Raw genomic sequence first — 22,622 nt, 5'->3', positions numbered from 1 at the left:
TTCCTCCTTGAGGGAGGAAGAGAAGAAATGACAAGAGAAATGGACAGCAGACTTGATTAATAATTCACTCCAAGAACAGTTTTTATTTGGAAATGTGCCTGCACAGCTTGGTGGCAGTCTGGGGCAGATGGCCCCTGGCTTGTTTGTTTCCTCCTTCCCAGCCCAGAGCATAGGATCCTTGGGGTTACAGCACAGAATCAAGTTCTTAAGGATCAGCATCCCAGACAGCTTCAGTGGTCTAGGGCCTGGGGCTGATACAAAAAATAAGCTAAGTTCCATTCTGGGCTGTTTCATGGTTGGAGGGCCTTGGCCCCTGACACCAGGTCCTCGGTTCCCCCGTTTGCAGGGGCCAGTGTCACCCACAGGCCAGCTGTGGCCAGGTCCCGGTGGGCATGAATTTGGGGGAGATGGGGAAGGGGCTAGCAGAGGCTAATTTTCTGGTTCTGGGTCCACTTTATCTTCCCGAGGGGTGGAAGCTGAGATGGGAGACTCATCCCCACCATTGATGGACTTCTGCTGCTCACAGGTGCTAGGTGACGGGGTCCTGTTGCTCCGGGATCCCCAGCGGCTCAGGCGCTTTAGGGAGGAGTCACGGCGGGCGAGTGGAGGAGGCTGGAAGCCTGTGAAGGAGCTGCTGGTGGTGGGACGCTTGTCTGGCAGAGAACAAACGGTCATGAGTTAGGAGAAAGGTACACAAAAAGGGGAGAGGTTGATGGGCCTTGCGCAGCCCTGTGGTGAGAGGAGGACCTCCTAACCTTCAGTCCTGCAGGCTCTGTAGATCTGGGGTATCCCTTTTGCCCTCTCTCTCCTCTCTCCGGGATAGTTCCAGGGTCTAACCCCCCTTACCTCCAGGCTCAATTGGATGCATGAGTCTGTTCATCTGGACATTCCAGTGTTTCACGTTGGTGCTGGCCTGGCGCAACTTCTGCTGGGCGGCCTGTAGGGCAGGACCAGAGGAGAGTTGGTCGGGGTCACTACCCAAGACAGGGTGCCTTGATCTTTTGAGGTGCACAGGCCCCTTAGAGTGTAACACAGGCTATTGATCATCTCAGAAAAATTCATGTATATTCACAGAGTTATACATAGGTACAGAGTCCCCAATTTCAGGGGACTCAGCCCCCTGTCAAAGGGTCAGATACAATCGTAATTATAGTTTCCATTTATCAAGCAGCTAAGATGTGCTAAGTATATCTGTTATCTTATTTAACCTCAAGAGCAGAAGTTAACAACAAACAAGTACACAAAAGGTTAAGTGTCTTGTCGGGCGACACACACTGACCTCTGCAGCCCTGCACCATGCTACCTCTCCAGGAGCTAATGCAGAACCTCTGCTCCAATGCGCACCTCGCCAGAGCAGTGGCTGGTGGGATCATAAAGGAACTTTGTTTTCCCCTGTTACATATTTCTGTGTTTAATTTCTTTCAATGGCCACGTAAGCCAACAAAGCAAAATAAAATAAACAATATTAATAAAAAGAAAGCATCAAAATAAAAACCCTCTTCTATGGAGATTTGGACTCCAAGAAGTGGATGCAAAATACAGGGCTAGCAAATTATGGTATTGGAAGAGTAGAAGAAAAATTTTTGCCCACATTAATAATAATCATAAAAACAGCAGCTAATGTTTCTTTAGTCCTCACAACATACTAAATATCACATATTATTTCATTTAATCTTCATAACAATGCTATTACCTATCCCTCTTCTCTGAGGGACTTGAACTCAGAGAGGTCAAGCGATTCCCCTGCAGTCACACAGCCAGAGGAGAATAGAGCCAGGGTTTGAGAAAAGGGCCGCTTCCACCCAGCCCCACCCCTGGTCTCACCTCCACGTCCTCATCGGCCCTCTGCCGGTTCTGCCGCACCTCCTCCAGCTGCTGCTGGGCCTGCTGCAGGGAGCGGCTCTGCTGCGCCATCTCCTGCTGCAGCTCTTGCTTCTCCTGCTGCGCCCGCTCGATGTAGCGCTCCTGCTCCTCCTTCAGCTGCAGCAGCTGCTTCAGCTTCTCTTCCTCCTCCTCCAGCAGTCTGCCGGGCGTGCACTGTGTCGTCTCCAGAGCCAAGGCACCTGGCAGGTGCTCAGCAAGTGGGACGGTGTGAGAGTCAGGAAGGGGAATCAGAGGGGTCCCTCAGTCCTACCTCGTCTGGGCTAGACGCACAGCCTCCTCGTCCCGCCGAGCTTTCACCTCCAGTTGCAGAGCCTCCTGAAGCCTCTGTTGCATCTCCTCCAGCTCCTCAATGCGCTGCCGCTGCCGGGCAGCCTCCTCTTCCTTCAGCTCCATCTCAGCCTGCATGGAGGCTCGGGCCTGCCCGGGGTCGCAAAGCCAGGTCAGTGGGGGCACAGGAGAGGGAGGCGACAGGCATGCTGCCCTCCCTCCAGGCTCCTGCTAGGCCAGCCCAGCTAGTTATCTCCAGGTGAGTGTCGGAGGAGCTCCTTCATGTCGGGGTTTCCTGATCTGACCGCTGAGAACTGCCCAGGTCAGATAATGAGCGGCAAACAGATGCTGCATGGCAGATGGGGGCTCAAGTCATCCCCTCCCTAGAACCAGCCTTAATAATAATTATATATATTATAGTGTATGTGTTATCATTATAATTAAGGCTAGTGCTAAGAAGGGAGGGACTATAATTATAGTAATTGTTGTAACACCTGTTTCCTCATTTGATCCTCACCAAACCTGTGAGCAAAGCTCTACTAGCATCAACATGTCACTGATAAGTAATCGAGGTACACAGAGGCCACCGTGCCTGCGCTCACAGGGCTCCGAAGAGGCAGAGCTAGAAACGAATTCGCTGTCTGACTCTAGTTCTCTCTCTTTTTAAAAAAGATTTATTTATTTATTTATTGAGAGGGGAAAGGAAGAAGAAAGAGAGGGAAACATCAGTGTGTGGTTGCCTCTCATGTATTCCCCATCGGCGACGTGGTCTGCAACCCAGGCTTGTGCCCTGACTGGGAATCTGACCAGCGATCCTTTGAAGTGTAGGGTGGCACTCAATCCACGGAGCCCACAAGCCAGAGCTGACTCCAGTTCTTTTAAGTCCTAAATCTTATTGCCTCTACATGCTTAGTCCGCCTACACTTCCGTCTTGCCTTCCTCCCATTCTGCATTCCCCAAAGGGGTTACATTGTAAACTCAGATCAAGTCTAGTCCAATGTATTCCAATCTTGGACAAAATTCACCTGTAATGATGTCATCGTTAGCGGCTTAGTCCAAGCCGCTAAGCCCCGCCCCCAACCAGGCCCCAATCTCCACCTAGCACTTAGCTCAGGCCCCACCCAATCTTTTGGCTTGGGCCCGCCCCACACCATTTCTTCCTTTCATACATCCCTCTGCTAGTTTCCTGAGCCCTCCATCCTTAGCTATCCACAGGTCTTCCCTCTAGCACAGGTTTCGACCAATACTCATCTTCCAAGCCTATGGTCTCTGTTCCAACAGTCCCTCATTCCAAGCCCGCCACCATCCCTCTGCCCCCCCGGCTACGCCCTCGCTTCAGGCTCCGCCCCCAGTCCTCAGCTCCACGGCCTAGCTTGTCTATACCCAGCAGCCTACGCCTCAGCTCCTGGGGCGGGCCCCACCTGCTCCGCCTCTCGCAATTGGCCTTCGAGCGCTAGCTGCAGCTCTCGATGCTGGCTTCTGCGCCGCTCCTCCTCCTCTTGCAGCAGGCGCTCGGCCTGCCGCTGCGCCTCTTGCAGCAGCTCCAGCTCCTGCAGCTTTCGCTCCTTCTCCTCCTGCAGCTGCTGCAACCGCAGCAGCTCCTCCTCCTTGGCTACCCGGCGCCGCTCCCGCTGCTCCCGCTGCTCTCGCCGCTTCTGCTTCAGGTCCTTGTGCAACGACGTCTTCCCCTCGGCCTGCAGCCGGATCGCCATCTGGATGGCTGAGAAGGGAGTGGGAGGGGGTCAGCAGAGGGCTAGCCCGGGGCAGGGTGGCTCGAGGTGGCCCACTGCTGGAAAGGGGCCTCAGGAGTCACTCAACTCGGCTCCAGCCTCCCACTGGGCAGTGTGTCATCACCTGCTTTACAGCGAGTGATGAGGCAACCGAGGCCCAGCCACATCAAGACCACCCCTTGAGCAACTCACCAGCTGTCCACTCCTGGCGCTGGCGCGTGTCCGAGGCGCTCATCTCGTACGTGCGGGAGGCCGTTTTCACACAGAACATGCAGCGCTTTCCCTCACGGTCCGGCAGCACCTGGGACAGGGGAGGTGGTCCCAGATAAACTGGCTTGCTTCACTGGGTCAGGTCACTCCCACCCTGCCCCAGGGTGCTCCAGCTCCTGGCCCCTCCTGGCTAACCATCTTCCCTGGGCACCCCTCCCACTGTCTGCCAAGGAGCCTGTGTGGCCCAGCTTGGAGGTTTGTTATGGGGGTATTTGTGTCCCCACAACTCTTGTAGCCTTTGCTCTTTGAAGGTGGGGTGGGCTGTTTTCATGCTGGTATCTCTCGGGGGGCCTAGCATCTAGTCGCCACTCCATGTTTATGCAGATTATGCCTGAACACCTCCGGTCACAGGGTCCTTGCTATCCGGACCATTCATTTTCATATGGCCCTGCCTGTTGAGAATGTTCTTCATTTATTTCACAGATATTTTGGAGTGTCTGCTGAGTGTCACTCATTGTTCTAGGCATTTGGGATAGTGAGGTGTGCCTAACAGACCAGATCCCTGCCTTCCCTAAGTTACATTCTAGTGGAAAATAACAGCTGCCACCTTTTGAGCGTCTTAGATTCTAGGGTCTGTACTAGTGTTTTATGTGGATCATTTTATTCACTCCTCACAGCCAGCCTTGCCAGGCAGGCATCATTATCTCCACTTTACAGAGAAAGGAACAGAGGCTCTAAGAAGTCCAGGATCTTGCCCAATTCATTCTGCTTGTTAGTGTTAGAGCTGAGTTTCTGCCTAGATCTGTGCTCTTTCCACAGAGACACCACAGCTTCCTCATTTGAGAAAAAAAATGGACAGAGCCTACGGTGGCTGTAATTTTAAAAAATGTGTCCTGGCTGGTGTAGCTCAGTGGACTGAACACTGGCCTGTGAACCAAGAGGTCACTGGTTCAATTCCCCGTCAAGGCACAGGCCTAGGGTGTGTGTGGGCCAGGCTCCTCTTTGGCAGCGTGTGAGAGGCAACCAACTGATGCTTCTTTCACATACCGATGTTTCTGTTCCTTTCTCCCTCCCTTCCCCTTTCTCCAAAAATAAATATTTTTAAAAATGTAGAATAACAAGTGTTGAGGATATGGAGAAATTGGAACCTTCATACACTGCTGGTAAGAATGCAAGAAGCTGCAGCCACCGTGGAAAAAACAGTTTGGCTGTCCCTCAAAAGCTAAACAGAGCAATCATAGGATGCAGCAATTCTACTCGCAGGTATGTTCTCAGAGAAATGAAAACACATGTCCGCCCAGAAATTTGTATGTGGATATTCATAACAGCATTATTCACAATAGTAAACAGATGGCAACAATCCAATGCCTATCAATGAGTGAATAAATAAGCAAAATGTCATGTATCTAGAATGGAATATTATTCAGCCACGAAAAGGGATGAAGTCCTGAGCCATGCTGCAACATGAAGGAACTTCGGAAACATTATGCTAAGATAAATAAACAAAAAACAAACAAATATCGCACTATTCCATTTACATGAGGTACCTACGATACCCAAGTTCATGGAGACAAAAAGTAGGGGGTGGGATGGGAATGAGTTATTGCTTCATGGGTTGGAATGATGAAAACATTTTGGAAATAGATCATGGTGATGGTTACACAACAATGCGAACATATTTAATGCTACTGAAGTGTACACTTAAAATGGTTAAAGTGGCAAATTTCATGTTATACATATATGTTTATTACGGTTTTAAAAATTGTTATTTTAAGCCTCTGAAATAATGGACAGAGCCAAGGTAGGGGAAGGAGAAAAGGAGAGGAGTGTGGAGAAAGAACAGGGAAGTACAGGGTCGCCATGGAGAATGGTATGTGGGTGAAGGAGAAAGGCCAGTAAAGAGGATTTTTAGAAAGTTTTGCTGTGTAGAGTGAGATGTAAGCTGTCTCTTCTGAAACCTTTCACAAGGTCCACATTATTCACCAATAACTTTAGTATTTAATTTGCAGTTTGGTTTTTTAAAAAAACCTGGCATGGATGAGAATGGCCTTGAGGTACCAGGTATATTTGCTTTGCCTCATCTAAGCAGAAACTTGTCACTGGCTTTTCTCGATTTGCCCTCCTCCTGACCCTCTGGCCCTCGCACCACCCCGAAGACCTTCCGGGCCCTGAGGCACGCTCCACCCTCACCTGTCCCCTTACCTCCACACAGCACTGTGCGTCTAGTGGGATGGTGCCCCTTTTCTCTTTGCACTCTTCACTCCCGAAGTAGCAGAGGCAGCTGGGCTGCAGCTGGAACCAGCGTTCTGCCCAGTTCCTCCTCAGGTGTCCTCGCTTCCACAGGTAGCCCTGCCAGCCAGAGCAAAGTCAGAGTCCTCCTTCACTCCTCTTTGGGGATCCTCCCCCAGTTCCCAACTTGGCCTGACCTGCTTCAGGACATCTTGGATGAGCTCCTGGTAGACCTCATGGATGGCCATGCTGAGGGTATCCCGCCCCACACCTCGCAGACAGCGGCCAGAGTTGAAGAGCTCCAGGAACTGCCAGACGCTGAGCCCTCCGGTGGTCTGGGCTGCCTGGGCTTCCTGTGCCAACAGCTCCTCCAGCTCTGCCAAGCTCACCTCCAAACTCATGCTGCTGAGTACCTTCTTTAGCAGGTACTCCACCTGAGGGAGGAGAAGGGAGGCCTGGGGACTGCAGCAGGCAGTGTTGCCAACACTAACACTAGGGGGCGCTCCCGTCTGGCTCCAGAATAGGACAAAGGTGACCGGGAACAGGTGGTTGGAGGTGGAGGCAGAAGACTAAACTGGTGGAGACACCCCGGTAGATTTGGGAGGGGATCCTGGACTCCAACCCCAATTCAGGCATCCTCTCCCTTTCCCCAACCACCAATCCCACTCCTTCCTGCCTAAATTAAGGGCAGGTGAAGGTGGAAGCTGTGGGCTGGGGGCCAGGCAGAGGCGGAAAGTCACACAAAAAAATATCGGAGGGGCCCTCTCACCCAATGCTCTCACTTAGCAGATGACAAAACTGAGGCCCAAAGGGGGAAGTGACTTGTTCTAAATCATGTAGCAAGTCGCTGGCAGCCAGAACTTGGTGCAGCTCTCCTGAGTCCCACCTGAGTCCCATTCCAAGCCCCAACCCTGGGGACCCTCCCTTGTGGAAGGGCAAGGGGATTGGGGGTGGGGATCCGCAGGGCAGGGACAGGAAACCTGTTGCGGAGGAACAGGAAGTGGTGGTTGGGGTACATCCTGCTGCAGTTTGTTCGCACTGCATGTTGATCACAGCAGTGAGCAGCCTTCTGAGAGGCCACTGTGCCCTGGCTGGCAGGGGTCTGGTAAGGGTGCCACCCCCGGTGTCTGTGTGGATGGACACATGTCCCTCTCCTGCCCTGGCAGCTTCTTGGGAAACCCTCTCCAGGACTCTCACTGGGTCTCAGCTGGGAGCGGGGTGGGGTGCACCAGTCAGGACACAGGTGGCTCCTCCCCCTCTTCCCCCAAACAGAAGCAAGGATACAAATCTGAGTGCAGTTCGACACGGTTCTCCTTGTAAACCCAGAAAACCCATCCCCTGCATGCCCTCACCTAAAGGCCTAAATTCACCCTGGCATCTTCACAGCCACGAGAGCTAAGGGCCGGGAGAAGGCTGAACAGATGGGAGGGAGGGAGGTGGAGAACAGAGCGGGAGGGTGCGTGTTGACTGGAAAAGGGGGCACCTGCCCTGGTTTCACTGAGCTGAGGAGGGAAGGGTGGGATTCCAGGCCTCCACTCCCAGGTCACCTTTCTGGGGTCCTGCGCTGAGTCTGCCCTGGCTCTCCCCCACGTTGCAGATAGAGGTCAGGAAGAGAAAATCTAGAAGGGGTCTGCCCACGGGGAGTATTGGGGAGATGGCCCATGAAAGCCTCCCTCCCCCTCATAGAGACCCCTTCTCCAATTGCCGCAGCACCTAAAATCCTGCCATTAGATCTTAAATGTTCTTGTTCTTAAATGCCCAGTAACGTATCAGGCATTTACACTTTTGTGTAAATAGATTTGGTAGGTTATTTTCCTGCTGTGAGGGACAGCAAAACCCTGAAGGAAGTGTAGTTTTTTGGTGCACCTGGGAGAAGGCACGGGTGTTCTGGCATGGGCAACTCTACGTGCCTGGCGACAGCTGGTTATGGACAGGTATCAGCATGGGAAGACAAGGAAGAAAGGGGATGTGGGAAAGTACAGAGGCGATTTGGCTTCCTTCACGATTTTGCTAAGGCCTGGCCCCAAGTGATTCAGTCTCTGGGGGAGCCCTCACCCTTACCTCATCAGGAACCATGATCAGGGGGTACTTGTCCTCAGACAGGAAGTTGAAGAGGCACCAGAGGCGGAAGGCATCCTGGTTGGACAGCATGCTGTTCCCGTTGCTATCCACCCGGTAGTTCTTCTTGGCCGTCAGGGTCCAGCACAGCTCATCGAAGTGCTCCTTAACAAAAGCCCCCTCCTCCACCTGCCACCAGGCCTCCGAGTCAGCCAAGAAGGCTGCCCCATCCTGGCTCCGCCCTACACTAGGCTTCAGCTGGCTTCTCTGGACATCTATCTATTCTGCTCCCCATCCAGCCAAATCTGGGCTTTAACTTGAGGAATTCCGGAGCTGATTACAGGTAACTAGCTGGTTCCAACCACCCTGTCCCCTCAACGCCCAACACACACATCCACACCCACCCTAGTTCCCTGCCAACAGAGACACTCTAGCCCCTTAGCCCAGAAGAGAAAGGAGGGGAGGCCCAGGGCAGAATGGACAGTCGAGAAGAACCCGAGAAGACAGTGCAGCTAGGAAGAGCAGGGGGATAGCACTGGGGAAAGTGGGAGAGCTCTTTGTACAGGTTACAGCTGGAAGCTGGAGGTGGGCCTAGGCAGGGATGGGGTGGGAAGTTACGGAAGGGTAGCAGCTAGGACAGAGATGAGGGAGATCGCAGGTGTGTGAATGGGGGCATGCAGCTGGAAAGTGCAGGATGGAAATGGGAAACCAGAAGCACAGAGAGGATAGAAGTGGGAGTTTATCGTGGGAAGGAAATGTATTAGGGTGCTGGCTGGGAAGGGGGGCGAGGTTAGAGGTGCCTCTCCCAGGCTGGGCCTCACCTTGTCCAGGATGTACTTGTTGAGGTAGGGCATGTATCCCTGGCTGGACACAGGACCATCGTCATCATCTCGGAAGTGTTCTTCCAGAGCCACAGGGTCATGGGGGATGTGTAGGACCGTGTATAGGTTATGGGACAGCACCTGAGACAGAGTGGCAGTTTGCCTTCCTGTACCTCAACCAAAACTGGGACAAAGGATAACCACCCCCCGTTTGCCCCCAGCCCCGTCCTGGCTAGGTCCTCTGCACACACTATTCAATCATTACCAAAACATATATAATGGAATATTATTCAGCCATAAGAAATGAATGATCTTGTCATTTGTAACAACATGGATGAGACTTGAAGGCATTATGCTAAGGGAAGTAAGTCAGAGAGAGAGACAAATATGTATAATGCTCTTGTATGTGGAATCTAAACAAAACAAACTAAAAATCCCTCACAGATTCAGAGAAAGGATTGGTAGCTGCCAGAGGTGGGGGGGGGGGGAATGGGTGAAGGGGGTGGACGTTACAACCTTCCAGTTATAAAATGAAGTCATGGGGATACAATGCAGAGCATGACGATCATAGTTAGGAGCAGCCCACGGCGTGTTTGGAAGTTGCTGAGAGACCCTGTCTCCATTAGGAAGGATGTTGGTGTTGAGGAGAGTAACTCCCGCGGCTTCCAGTGTTTTAACGAAACCCCAGACGTGTGGCCTTCCGGCCAAGTGTCTGCATTTTTTTCCAGGGGGTAAATCATAAAAGTTCTCATCACAAGAAAAAACTTTTTTGGCAACTACGTATGGTGAGATTTTTACTAGACTTACTGTGGCAATCATTTTGCAAAACAGTTGACCTTTGAACAATGTGGCGTTAGAAGCGCCAACCCCACCTCCATGCAAAGTTGAAAATCCAGGTACAGCTTTTGACTCTTGAAAAACTTAACTATAGTTGTGCCTGGGTAACCATGGCGGGTTGGTTCCAGGACCCCGTGGACACCAAGCCCCACAGATGCTGAAGTCCCTTATGTAAAATTCAGCAGGACTGTGCATACAGCGGCTCTCTGCAGAACCCCAACCATGAACTGAAAATACTGGGGTTTTTAAAATCCCCACCTGAGGACATGTCCGCTGATTTTAGACAGGGAGAAAAGGACAGGGCGAGAGAGAGACAGAGAGAAACATCGATCAGCCACCTTGCGCATGGGCCCCAACTGGGGATCGATCCTGCAACCCTTGGGCGTACAGGACAGTGCTTTAACCAACTGAGCTAGGCGGCCAGGGCTGGAAATACTGTTTTGGTCCATGGTTGGTTGAATCTTCAGATGTAAAATCCGTGGATAGGGAGGACTGAATGTATATTTATTGCAAAGTATAGGCGTATAAGTGGACCCACGCAGTTTAAACCCATGTTCAAGGGTTTACTGCATGTACAAATACTGAATCATTACTGTGTACACCTGAAACTAATATGTTAAATGTCAATTATACCTCAATAAAAAAATAAAACTTATACATTTACTATGCACCAAAAACTGAGCTAAGTACTTTACATATAATTCACTTAACCCTCATAATAACTGTTAACATCCCCCCATTTTAGAGATGAAAAATACCCCCGGCCGAGATATTAAGTGACTCACCCAAGGTCAGAGAGCTGGCAGAGCTGGGCTCAAACCCAGGCAGCCAGGCTCTCAGCCCCCTCACTAGGTCGGGGGATCCGTCCTCTGTCTGCAGACAAGGACGCTGAGGCTCAAGGGATTCAGTAGCTTGCCCAAGGACCCGCTGTGAACAAGAGCCTGGGATTCAATACAGCTCCGCAGATACCAAAGCCCAAGTACTTCGTGTGATGCAGGGCTGTCTGCAGGGAGACAGCTTGTCATCCCAGGGCAGAGCCCCAGATCGACCCGTTTCCATCAAGGAATCAGTGCGCAGGCCGCAGTGTGCCTCGCACCCAGGTGTGGCTGCTAGGGTGCGGCCGTGTGCGATTGATTGCCCCTCTAAAGGTGGAAGGGAGCTGGAGAGAGCTCAGAGGAAGTGTCATGAAAATGGTCTGTGGGATGTGGAGGACAAGGCCCAGAAAGGATGGCGGCCATGACGATATGGAGGAGAAACATGGGTTGGTTAACAAACCCGTGACACTAGAAGGAAGAGGTTGAAATTTGAACAAGGAAATCAGGGGAAGAAAATCGCCTCGGGGTCATTCTATCATCACAGAGAGCATAGTGGTTAGTCACTATTGTGCCAGCCGCTGTGTGAGGCGCTTTCTCTACCCCATGTCTAATCTCCACAACTGTGGTACCCAAACACCGGTATCCCTGTTTTTCAGATAAGGATACTGGGACTTGGAGAGGTCAAGAGGAATCAAAGGCAGAACTCAGGTTGGAACTGGATGAGTCTACCTCTGAAGGCTGCCGCCCTCAGAAGACTGATCATGAGCCCCTTCCCCAAGTAGACTCTGACCTCTGGGACAAGGTTTCTGTTCATCTTGGCATCCCACACCACCTAGGTTCTCTTCTGCACACAAAGGCAGACCGTAAGTGCTGCATTTCGTGGCTGATTTGACCACCGTCAGTTAATATTGGGGTCAGTTTCTCCAACATCTAGAGATGGCCCATGTGCCAAGTGTTCGTTTCTTTATTCTCTTTGTGAGACAGGGGGGAGAAAGGATCGAGACTTCTCCCCAGTGCTCTCTTGGGCCTCAGGTTCCACTTGACAAAGTGGGGTGTTGTGGGGTCCAGCAGAGCAGCGGAGTTTTTCTTTTCCATAACTTCCCTCTGGGCAGCCATCCCTAATCTCCACCAAGCCCTCTTTCCCACACTCTTTCAATTCTCTTATGCAATCTTTGGTTCTGCCTTCTCTTGGTCTAGAGGACGGCTGACGTTTCTTCCTCATGAACTCTGCTCCCTCTCTCTTATGTTGGTAATAGAGGCTTGATTTCCCTTTGAGAAGTACTTCTCTGTACCTTCAATATCTGTGACACCGAACATTTGCAACTGTCTCCAAGGGTGGGCACATCAAAGTCATAGTGATCAGGCCCTGGCCAGTGGCTCAGCTGGTTGGAGCATCGAGCTGTGGAACTAAAGGTCACAGGTTTGATTCCTGGTCAGGGCACATGCCTGGGTTGTAGGTTTGGTCCCTGGTCTGGGTGAGTGTGAGAAGTAACTGATCAATGTTCCTCTCTCTCCCCTCTGTAAAATCACTAAGCATATCCTCAGTTGAGAATAAAAAAAGTGATTGGTTCAAAGAAGAGCACATGATCAAATCTGGGTCAATGAGAATCAGCCCTAGGATTTTTGCTTCCTCTAGTGAAAAATAGGTAAACTCTCCATGGAATTGTTAAGTTGTTGGAAGATAGATACATCTGACATCTTTGTTCCTGTGTAGGAAGTGCCTGCTTAAAAATAAGGCCATGGGTGAAAAACAGGAGTCAAGGGATAAAGAGAGGCATCAGTCCCGGCTGGAGTGGCTTGGTGGATTGAGCACAACCTGCAGACCGAACAGCTGCTGGTTCAATTCCCAGCCAGGGCACATGCCCAGGCTGCAGGGCAGGTCCTCAGCTGGAGGTGTGAGAAAGGCTACTGATCACTGTTTCTCTCTCTTTCTCCCTCCTTTTCCCCACTCTCTGGAAATAAATAAATAAATAAATAAATAAATAAATAAATAAATCTTTAAAAATAAGAAGGGATAAAGAGAGCCACCAGTTGAGAACCTGGATCTAGTCATGCCCAAAGTCAATGCTATGCTTAGAGTTTTGGTTATGTGAGCCAATAACAAACATCTCCCTTTAGTTATTTTGAGTTAGGATCCTACCATTTGTATCCAGAAAAGACCTAATATATCTATGACCATAGGATACCAATTCCCAGCCTGAGAGGTGCCACTGGCTCAATGCCACCTACGCTCCAGGGTGACTAACACAGAGAAATATCCACTTCGAAGTGACTAGTGTTATTCTACGAGTTTTACAAATTTCCACCTGGAGCCTCCTGACCTCTTTTCAAATTCCGCATGTCTTTATCTTCCTTCAAGCCTCAAAGCACCTGGGTAAGACGTGCCACACCGCAGTGGCGGGACACGGAAGACCAGGGGCCGTCACTTTCTAGTTGTGGGGCCTTGGATAAACTCCTTCATCCCCTTGTTGTCAATAAAATGGGACAACACCTTCCACGCAGGAGGGCTGGGAGGATGCAGCGCCAGATGCAGGTCTGCATGGAACAAGTGTTGGTTCCTTTTCTGTATGGAAAGCGGGATTTTTTACCTAACAAACCGACACGGATGGAAAAGACTGGTAATATGAAGTCCTAAGGAGGCTGTGGAGAAAGGGAGACTTGAATGCTCTGCTGTCAAGGTGTGAATTTGCAGCCCTTCTGAGGGGCAAAAATCTATCAGACTTAAAAATGCGCATGAGCCCAGCATTCCCAATCATGCCACCCATGCGTGCTCAAAGGAACCCTGCCACACGTGCGGGAGTGTTTGCAAGCGCTGTTTGCGAAGTGGAGAGTGGGAGACAGCCTGGGGCTCCTTCAGTAGGGGAGGGGCACGACAAGTGGTCAACCCCTGTGTGGCTGCAGAGTTTGCTTCTGCCACCCGTGTGCTCATGGGCACGTCACTGAACTTCTCTGTGAGGATAATGAGGGCCTGCTCCACGGGGACTTTTAGAATGAAGGGCATAGCACAGCACCTGGGGTTGCACGGTGCACGGCTTAACAAAAGTTGCGAGCTATTTCTATTGTTATATTTGTATGAACACATGGAAAGCTATGCATAATACACTGACAGGCGAAAAAAATAGGCTGTAGGGTAAAATGGGAAGTGGATGGGTGTATACAGATTAGGTTGAACCATCCCCACTGCTACTTTAGTAATCGAAGCAGTCAGATGTTGGCAGTTTCATACCATTCAATGCAATATGTTTATTCGTGTGGAGAAAAAATCTAGAAGACTCAGCAAACTGGTAACAGCTCTCCCCTTGCCACCCGGAGGGACTTCCACCTTTGCCATTACATTGTCTCTGAATTTTATTAACTAACATGATTTACTTTTATAATAAATTTCATCTTTTAAGAAACTACATTCTGCACTCTAATTTTTTTAAGCAAGAGCATATATCATTTTTATGACAAAATTTTAAACTACAGACAAAAAAGAGTGCCGTTAACCACTATTACTAATATACCCTAGAGTGAAGCTGCTTTGTAGGAACATTTTTTGTTGTTCCCTGTTTGTGTGAGCAGCACTGGGTGTTCTGCGTTCCCTGAGGGTGGCAAGGACTCCAATCTCAGCCCTGACTCAAGCTGGTACACTGTCCCCGTATGCTGAATGTTTGTGACTGATCCTCAAGTCTAACAAATGCTCCATCGGTTTCCCATCCTTCTCAGAGTAAGACTCCTTCCCGAGGCCTCAGGCACCGCGTGGCCTGGCCTGCTGCACCTTCTCTGACCTTATCCCTCTAGGTCACTTCTCTCCAGCCACTCTGGCCCCCTTGACAGTCCACAAGCCAGGCACACTCTTGCCCCAGGACCTCTGCACGTGCTCTTCCTTCAGGCTGGAACTTCCTTCTCCCAGGTCATGACACGGCTCACTCCCCCTCCTCCTTCCCGGCTTTCCTTGGACGCCAGCTTCTCAGGGAGGGCTTCTCTGATCACCTGGTTTGAATCTATAACCCCATCCCCTCTAACTCCCACACTCTGATCCCCATTTCTGCTTTGTTTCCTCCATGTCGGCTGTCCTCCCCCATCACATGACACCCTCTTGCTCCTTTCGTTTATCCTGTGTGTTCTCAGACTGCAGTGTTAGCACCACAGGGGTGGGGGGATTTCTGTCTGTTTCACTCACTGCTGCATCACGGGGTCTGGCACGTAACGGACACGATGCGGCTGTCGAGTGAACTTAAATGCTTCATGAGGAGAAGTAGAAAAATACAGAAGGCAGACAGACATGGACTGAATCTCTCTGGGCAAGCTGACCCTGCTGGGCCTGTCTTCATCTCTCTGACACTCGGAGGGGTGACGCAGAACTCCTGCCACCCCAGGACAGCACCTGCCACACGGCGGCACACACTATTTGAGCTATTTTTCTCCCTGGTTTATTTGCCCACACTGTTCTCTAAGACCTGCCTTCCTCACCTGTACCTTTTTCTTTTAAAACCCTCACCTGAGGACACTTTTTTTGTTTTTTTCATTTCTTTAGAGAGAGAGGAAGGGAGGGAGAGAGAAACAACTACTAGTTGCCTCCCATACGTTTGCACCTAGGCCGGGGATAGAACCCAAACCGCAGGTGTGTGCCCCGTCTGGGAATGGAACCTGCACCCTTTTGGTTATGGGACAATGCACCAACCAACTGAGCCACCTGGTCAGGGCCTTACTAATACCTTTTGTCAGTGGAGTCTGAGGAGCCCAGGGCAGAGGACCCGATCCCTATGAGCTGTCTGGTATCAGGATGAGGAAGAATTAAAGGCTCCACACACTCAGGGCTCAGGGCCTCTCCCCACTGAGCTTAGCAGACCTCAGACTGCCAGGCTTCCGGTGCCTGGGCGTGGTGGGGGCTGGGGTGGGGAGTGGGTGTGACCAGAAGAGGGTCAGGTGGGAAAGGAAACGGCTGGGATGGAGACCAGTGAGAGCAAGTCAGTCCTCAGCCCGGAGGTAGGGACTGTTATTATCCTCATTTTACAGATGAGGACAGCAAGGCTCAGAGAGCCGAAGTGTCTCACCGAAGAAAGGATTCTAAAGCCCTGCTTGTGATCTCTACGCTACATCGGCTCTGGCCGAGCATCAGAATCACCTGGGGAGCTGGTGAAACTGAAATATGCTGGGGCCCACCCAGATCTACTGACTCAGAGTTTCCAAGGGTGGTGTCCAGGTGCCTGCACTTCTCACAAGCCACTGCCGGCCTCCCTCAGAGAGCACTCCCACAGGCTCCCCCACCCACCCAGGTAGTCTCTGACCTCTGGGTCGGCAGCCATTGACCTTAAAGACGCTTCGTCTATTCACTGTTTCCTCTGGAGGCATGTGGGGGAGTGGCTATCCCTTGGGGGTCAGGAGTTCCCTAAAAGCTCAAGTGCAGGGATTGGGACTGGTGCCATGCCCACGGTTCGGCCGATTCCAGCCTTCAGAAGTAGATGCAGATACAGAGAACCCATCGAAGTAACAAGCGATACTGCGGAAAGAAGGAACACTCATCTCTTCTCCTCCCCTCTGATCTCTCCCTGAGACCTCTTCTCCGGAGAAAACATTCCTGACTCCTGAGGCTACTTCCCAGAGGACTTGCTGTTCTTCCTCCTCCCTTCGGCCTCATCATGGCTTTGCCCAGGACAGACAGAGGAAACCCCTCTACCAATACTTCGGGGCAGAAGCGGTGACCATCACAGAGACAAGTATCGCTTGCTCTGGCCGGTGCAGTGCTCCTGTTTGGTCCCAACCAAGGGCTCCAAGACCAGGGACAGTTTTAGTGAGAAGGTGGCCCTGCTGGTATATATATCTCTCATCTGCTTCTTCCCCGCCTTCTGACCACTTCTCTATTGCTCCTTTGCCTCTCCGGTGTCCCCACCCCCAACACAATCACTACTTCCTCCCATTCCAGTGTTCACTTCCAATGACATGGACCCTACATTTCTGCCCCACCCACCACCTGCCTGACACCCTCACGGCTAGCTCAGATTCCCAGAGTGGAACAGTTTTCTGTCAAGCAGAGAGAGAAATCTACCACTGATCTTTTGTGACCGAGGAGGCTGCTGGCAGTGGGCTCAATTTGAGCTGTGATGTGGTACAGACAGCAAATGGTTCAAGTATGCAAGGTCCCCATGGGCTCTCTCCTGCAAATACTCAACCCGTGGGGGTGGGGAGCAGAACCAGTTAGAGGCCAAGACAGGCTCAAGCAGAGATGGATTTTGGATGATCTCCCTAAACTGAGACCCTACTAGATAATCTGCAACATAAGAATTTAAGCAGAATAGAAGGAAGAACCTGCCTGTAGGGACGTTCTCCCAGATGAACAAAGGCAGTAGTGGACTCTCCTTCCTGGGGGAGCCAAGAGTCATTTATTGGATGCTCACAAGTCTGGCTAAGGGATAGATTATTGGACAGGACTGGTTTGGGACATCCAATTACAGTGTCTCCACGTTCAGCAAGGTAGGCCGTTGGAACAGGGTAGGGCTGACACCTACCCAGTGGTAGCCATCCCTCTCAGGTTTCTGGGCACCTCCTGCCTTGGTCATTAAGAATGGAGGTTTCCTCGAGACTGCACCCCTATTTTGATGTGCCCAGGGAGACACCAGGAATCTAGGGCCTTAGCCTCATGCCAGGTACATAGTTGGTGATCAATAAATATTTGTGAAGTGAATGGATGAACCCCTAAGGCAGATCCCAGAGAGCTGGGGGCTACCCTGCTCTGTCCCCACCATTCCCTAGCTCTGACTGTTTAGGGCGGTGGTTTTCAACCTTTTCCATCTCAAGGCACACACCAACTAATTACTAAAATTCTGTAGCACAACAAAGATATAGTACCATTTTGATCATGCTGAACAGCTATTGTAGTGTTGGCTGTTGTCAATTTTTTTCTTTTTTACTTGACAAGTTAAGGGGAAAGAGGTCAGTGCCCTGACTAAACAGTCAGGTATTGCATGTATTAAAAACTCTTGCAGCGCACAGGCTGAAAATCGCTGGCTAAGGGTCTTGTTTCTTCCCTAACTAGGGTGAAGACAGCACCAACCTGGGACTGGAAGAAGGAAGGAAAGAAACTTTCTAGCCTGCCAGGGGTTGTCTAGGGCAATTACTGATGGGGCCCTTCCTGGGCTCAGATTCCACCTCCTCCCAACCTGAGGTCTCAAGGCCTAAGATGAACCATCTCCTAACTTGGTATGTGGGCGAAGGGAGAGGCGGAGGAGGAGCCCGGCGCAGTATAACGGGGTCTTTAGTTCTTGCCCCTTCCCATCTCTGTCCCACCTGGGAGGCAGGCTCAGAGGAGCTTTTCCACCAAGGGCGACTGAGCCAACCTGGTTTGGACTAGGAAAGGCTCTTTGAACCTCTCTCTCAGCTCCAGGAGGAAGTGACTGACAAAGTACTAGCTAACTCTCTTTTCAAAGTCAAAAGGAAACGGCAGGAAGGACTAGGGTACGTGCCCAAGCTTGACTCTGTGATGTGTGCTCATCACATGGAGTCTGGGACGTCACCTGGCCCGTGGCCCTCAGAACCCCATGCCACCGACACCATCCCGACAGTTGAGGGGCAGGGCTCTGGGCAATGGCTCTGCACATGCCCCCTGGTCTTCAGAGAGTAGGCAGCAGCCTTCACTGGGCTTCTACTCGCCCTGTACTGGCCCCCACTTCAGGCCCGGGCCTCTGGATGGCAGGGTGCCCAGAGAGTAGCAGTGTTCATGCCTGGCTCAGGCGGCAGAGACCGCTGGGGTGTGTCTGTCAGCCTCCCCTGGGCCCCGCGTGCCCCTCACCTTGAGCTGGGACTTGGAGACCTTGCCGCTCTTCTCCACATCCAGCGCGGTGAAAGCATACCAGATGGACTTAAGCAGCTCCTTGCGCAGGGCCATGGCTGAGGCACCCGCCCGCCAGGCCCGGGGGTGGCTCTGACACCAAGATCCGGTTTCAGGAAATGCAAACGGCTGCACAGACCACAGAGGAGCCCAGGCACGGAGCGAGAGCTCCACCTGCCTGCTTGCAGGCTGCCTGTGCTGGCCGTAACCAGCCTGTTGCTCTTGCGGAGCTCAGTGGCCCCCTCCTGGCAAGGCGGCTGAGGACCGAGCCTGAGAGAGCTGGAGCCCCAGTTGTGTTCAGCTTGGCCTCCTGGGCTGCCAGAGGCAGTGGGCTGAGGAAACGAGTCAGCCCATGCTGACTTTGGAGTCAGATGGGGGTTTGTTGGGGGGTGTCCTGTCCCAATTCCACACTTACTAGGTTTTAGAGGAAGTTACTTGACCTCCTTGAGCAGTTTCCTCATTGGTAAAGCAGGAAGAATACCCACCTCACAGAGTTCTATGAAGGTCTGAGAATGGACGTAGAGCAGAGTAAGCCCTGGACAAAGCATTTCTTGTAGAGCCGGCTAACGGCACCGTGGTGGTGGGGCTCCTCCCAAGCAGAAGAAAACAAAGGCAACAACACAAAGCTGGGGGAGGGACTGGGCCAGGGCACCTCTCCAGGTCAGGCGGACTTGGCACGTGATTTGCTACCTCCCCCTCCTCTGGGCTTTGGCTCTAAAAGACACTCAAGAGCATTGCCCACTCTGGGCCCACTGGACCTGAAGACCCAGAGACTGTTTCTCAGGCACACAGGGGTGAGCCTTGTGGTGGGGTAGCTGGGGGCTTGGGACTCAGGGCTCTCCACAGCGGTGCTTCCATTTGTGCAGATCCAGTGCCCATCAGGGCTGGGATGCACCCCCACCAGGAACAGGGCTCATGGATGTTGAAAGTGCCTGCTTAGGCGATTGAGACAACCCCTCCCAGGGGCATGCTCCAGCACCCTCTGCCCCCAAGGAGCAGGCAGCAAGAGTAAAGCTTTCTAGGGGCCATGATAGGGAGCCACGTTCTGGGAGCCTGCTAGGCGTCCTGGGAGAGGACACCTGGGCTGGGGGAAGAGGGTTCCGTTCCCAGGTGGCAGGAAGGAGCTTGAGGCACCTCCAATCCCTGCAACGTTTCCAGGCAGGAGGGGTTAAACCTAAAGATTCTTTCCCTTCTCCTGCATTTCTTCCTTCCCATCGGAACGGGTCTGGTCCTACCACAGTTTTCAATGGGGTCCAGTGGTGGCTTTGGAATGCCATAGCATGGTCCCAGACCCCTAGGGGGTCATCCCCAGATCCAGGACTTCAGTCAGAAGTTCAGACCCTCAGTAACCTGAACAAAGGCATCCCCTGCCCTGCTCCAACAGGGGGTTTTGCCCACGTGGAAGAGCTGACGGTCTGGAGGGGCTCTGATGATGCAATACAAGGTAAGGTGGAAAAAAACAGAATTCCTCCGGCATAACCATCCTGAGATCCAGCCAGCCTGGAAGCAGTGGTCACACTGGTCCCACTTAGCCACCCCGAGGCCCACTTGCTTAGCGGTGGGCAGGAAGCCACTGGCAGGTCCTCAGGTCTTATCTCACACCCGGACTCCCTCCCACCTGCACCCCAGTAGGGCAGCCCCACCAGTCTAGCTCCAAGGATCAGGCGAGTCGGTGCCAAGGATAGAGCTGTGAACCTGATCTGAGCAGCCCACCACCAGGGCCAAAGGTTGAGAGGAGAAACGAATGGACCCAGGTGGAAACTGGAAACTTTTATTAAATACTCATTCACCCGTTTGCCACCACTGCTCAGAGCAGGAAAAAAATTATCAAAATGCAATTAAAAAAAATTAACCCCAAGCCCCAGTATGTACAAGGCTATTTCTTGCCTCTCTACCACAGAGAGGTTGAAGGGCGGCTGGGGGTGGGGTGGGAGGGCTGGGCACCTTTTCTCCAGCCACAGGCCCCTGAGCACTTCTTACTGCAGTGGCAGGAGGTCTCCTGCTGCCAACCAAGGCATCTCAGCTGCCCTCTGGGGAGACAGTAATTGAAAGGGGCAGGGCTGGGACTGTTCTGCCCCTACTGGGGTGAAGACCTATCTGCCCTCTCCCCTGGTGGACAGAGACCAGTTGGAGAAGATGACCAACCCCCACAGCAGCCCGAATTGCCACCTGAGAAGGGAAATGGACTGGGGGCAGGAAGGGTATTCTCTGGAGGGGGGAAAGTGGGTGCCCAGCTGGTTTTGAGGGGAGGATGCCCCAGTGCAGCCTAGTGATCAAGCTTGTGCCCCCTGGCTCCTGAGGAGCTGAGGAGTCAGCTCCCCCGATTCCAGCTGTCCAGCCCTCCTCCTGGGCAGGGCCCCGACCTGCTTCGGTTAGGCCATCTTCCTGCTGCCTCCTCTCCCTGGAGATCCACACGGCCACCTTCCACGTGCCAGTCACAGCCTGAGCCCTTGGAGGCTGGATGGCTGTGCAGCACGGCACCTCCTGACACGAATGGGACCCAGCCCTCTAGGGCTCAGCAGCCGTTCTCAGACTCTGTGGTTTCCAAGGTCACAGCCCCTTGTTGCATGGCAGCGGTGGCCACGCTGATGGCCTCCTCTAAGGTCTGCTGCTCCTCCAGCTGTGGGGAAGAGTGCAGAAAAGAGAGGGTGAGACTCCTCTCCTAAATTCTAGGGATAGCGGCATGTGACCTACTTTTCTGAATCCCCTCCATCCACCAAGTGCCACACACAGCACTTAGTAGGGCACCAACAAATAGCAAGTCACTGATAAAGAGTCCTATCAGGCTGGGTATGGCCAAGGAGCCACAGAATGGCCCAAGATCAGAAAGACTGGCTTGCTCGCAGAAGGGGATGACTGGTTGGAAAGGACCTTAGTAATCATCTACTTCAGCCTCATTTTTCATATGAAGAGACGAAGGGCTTAGTCCACCAGGCAGACTGCCACTGAAATTACTCTGAAGGCTGGAAGGAGCGTCGCCACTCTGCTTCAGTCAACAAAGAAGCCTGAGACAGGGATGTGGATTTAGAAAGAAATGAATTTTTTTCTCTGAAGGGAGCTCTTTTTGAGCCAAATGCCCTTCCTGGGTCCTTTCTCTGGCAGTGTGGGATCCTCCTAGACCAATACACCCACCTGCACAGCAATGTGTGTTCCATTGGCTGTAGCCAACAGCGCCACCTGTTGATGATGAAGGGATGCTACACTTGAGTCATCGGCCATCACAGCCCCAGAGGTAATGATTGTGACCTGAAATACAGGCAAAGGAGGTTTTCCAACTCACCTACATTACTATCCCTCCCTCAATCCAAACAATCCCTCCAAGCAAGATGGCTGGAAATACCAGAAGAGAATGGATTAAAAGCATTATGGATCAGGTTAATGGACTTAAGGCTAGCAGCTGAGTGATGTGTTTTTTTCCTCACAGCCAACTTAATTTAGGGATTTTGAATCATAGGACAGAGGTGTAAAAGGCCCCAGAGATAATTTAATTCCCTCATTTGAAAATAGATCGAAGTCCATGAAAAGTGACTTGTCTGTGGTAGCAAAACAAATAAGGGGTAGATTGAGATTTCAACACTGTCTCTTGACCCCCGGTGAAATGCCTTTCAACTGGAGAGTTGGCTGATGGCCCAGAGGAACTGAGGGGAAGCCCTTTTTCATGGGGAAATCTTGGTCCTCGTAAGAAAGCCTGACTAGGTTAGCCTGTACTTTAATGTCCACCCAATGGAAAGGAAGAACAGAACGACAAGAAACCCCAAGCAAACCGCCTAGTCATACGGGCTGAGTCTGGGTGCCATCGGCGCTGACCATGGTGACCGTATGTGTGCCAGATGTGGCAAGGTCATCGTCATGACTGGGGACGGTGAGGGTGGTGCTGCCGTGCTGGGTCACCATGCTGATGGCACTTCCCAGGGCCTGCAGGTCTACTGGGGACAGGCTGACCTGCTGACAGGAAGGAAGA

General features: G+C 52.0%; 2 protein-coding genes across 9 annotated transcripts in view; both read right to left on the bottom strand.

The window, feature by feature from the left end:
* Window positions 1-56: 56 nt before the first annotated feature.
* Window positions 57-18,768, bottom strand: DEF6 (DEF6 guanine nucleotide exchange factor). The gene is made up of 11 exons (XM_037144343.2): window positions 18,623-18,768; window positions 9,200-9,340; window positions 8,382-8,567; window positions 6,518-6,754; window positions 6,294-6,440; window positions 4,074-4,182; window positions 3,573-3,871; window positions 2,135-2,301; window positions 1,825-2,023; window positions 847-937; window positions 57-653 (listed from the first exon to the last, which is right to left on the bottom strand). The coding sequence occupies exons 1-11, from the start codon at window positions 18,716-18,718 to the stop codon at window positions 430-432; spliced, it is 1,896 nt and encodes a 631-aa protein (XP_037000238.1). The 5' UTR covers window positions 18,719-18,768; the 3' UTR covers window positions 57-429.
* Window positions 18,769-20,418: 1,650 nt separating this feature from the next.
* ZNF76 (zinc finger protein 76) overlaps window positions 20,419-22,622 on the bottom strand; it is a 36,004-nt gene continuing 33,800 nt past the window's right edge. For 6 of the 8 annotated variants that reach the window (XM_037144337.2, XM_037144334.2, XM_037144339.2 and 3 more), the window contains 3 exons: window positions 22,439-22,606; window positions 21,794-21,907; window positions 20,419-21,281 (listed from right to left, as the gene is read on the bottom strand). In XM_037144337.2, the coding sequence (XP_037000232.1) occupies window positions 21,177-21,281; window positions 21,794-21,907; window positions 22,439-22,606 (387 nt within the window). In that variant the 3' untranslated portion in view covers window positions 20,419-21,176. The remainder of the gene's footprint in view (window positions 21,282-21,793; window positions 21,908-22,438; window positions 22,607-22,622) is intronic. The other 2 variants (XM_037144342.2, XM_037144341.2) reach the window with 2 other exon arrangements.

Source organism: Artibeus jamaicensis, unplaced genomic scaffold (genome assembly GCF_021234435.1).
Source record: "Artibeus jamaicensis isolate MK-2021 breed Jamaican fruit bat unplaced genomic scaffold, CSHL_Jam_final contig_1539, whole genome shotgun sequence".
NCBI lineage: Eukaryota > Metazoa > Chordata > Mammalia > Chiroptera > Phyllostomidae > Artibeus > Artibeus jamaicensis.
The sequence above is the reverse complement of the archived record's forward strand: the minus strand, read 5'-3'. Positions and strand labels throughout refer to the sequence as shown.

Excerpts from the sequence above, each read along its gene's own strand:
- DEF6 (XM_037144343.2), bottom strand. The coding sequence starts at position 18,718 with ATGGCCCTGCGCAAGGAGCTGCTTAAGTCCATCTGGTATGCTTTCACC. Across the intron at positions 9,341-18,622 it reads TCTCCAAGTCCCAGCTCAAG|GTGCTGTCCCATAACCTATA; the intron begins GTGAGGGGCACG and ends ACTCTGTCTCAG. Across the intron at positions 6,755-8,381 it reads TGATCATGGTTCCTGATGAG|GTGGAGTACCTGCTAAAGAA; the intron begins GTAAGGGTGAGG and ends CTCCTCCCTCAG.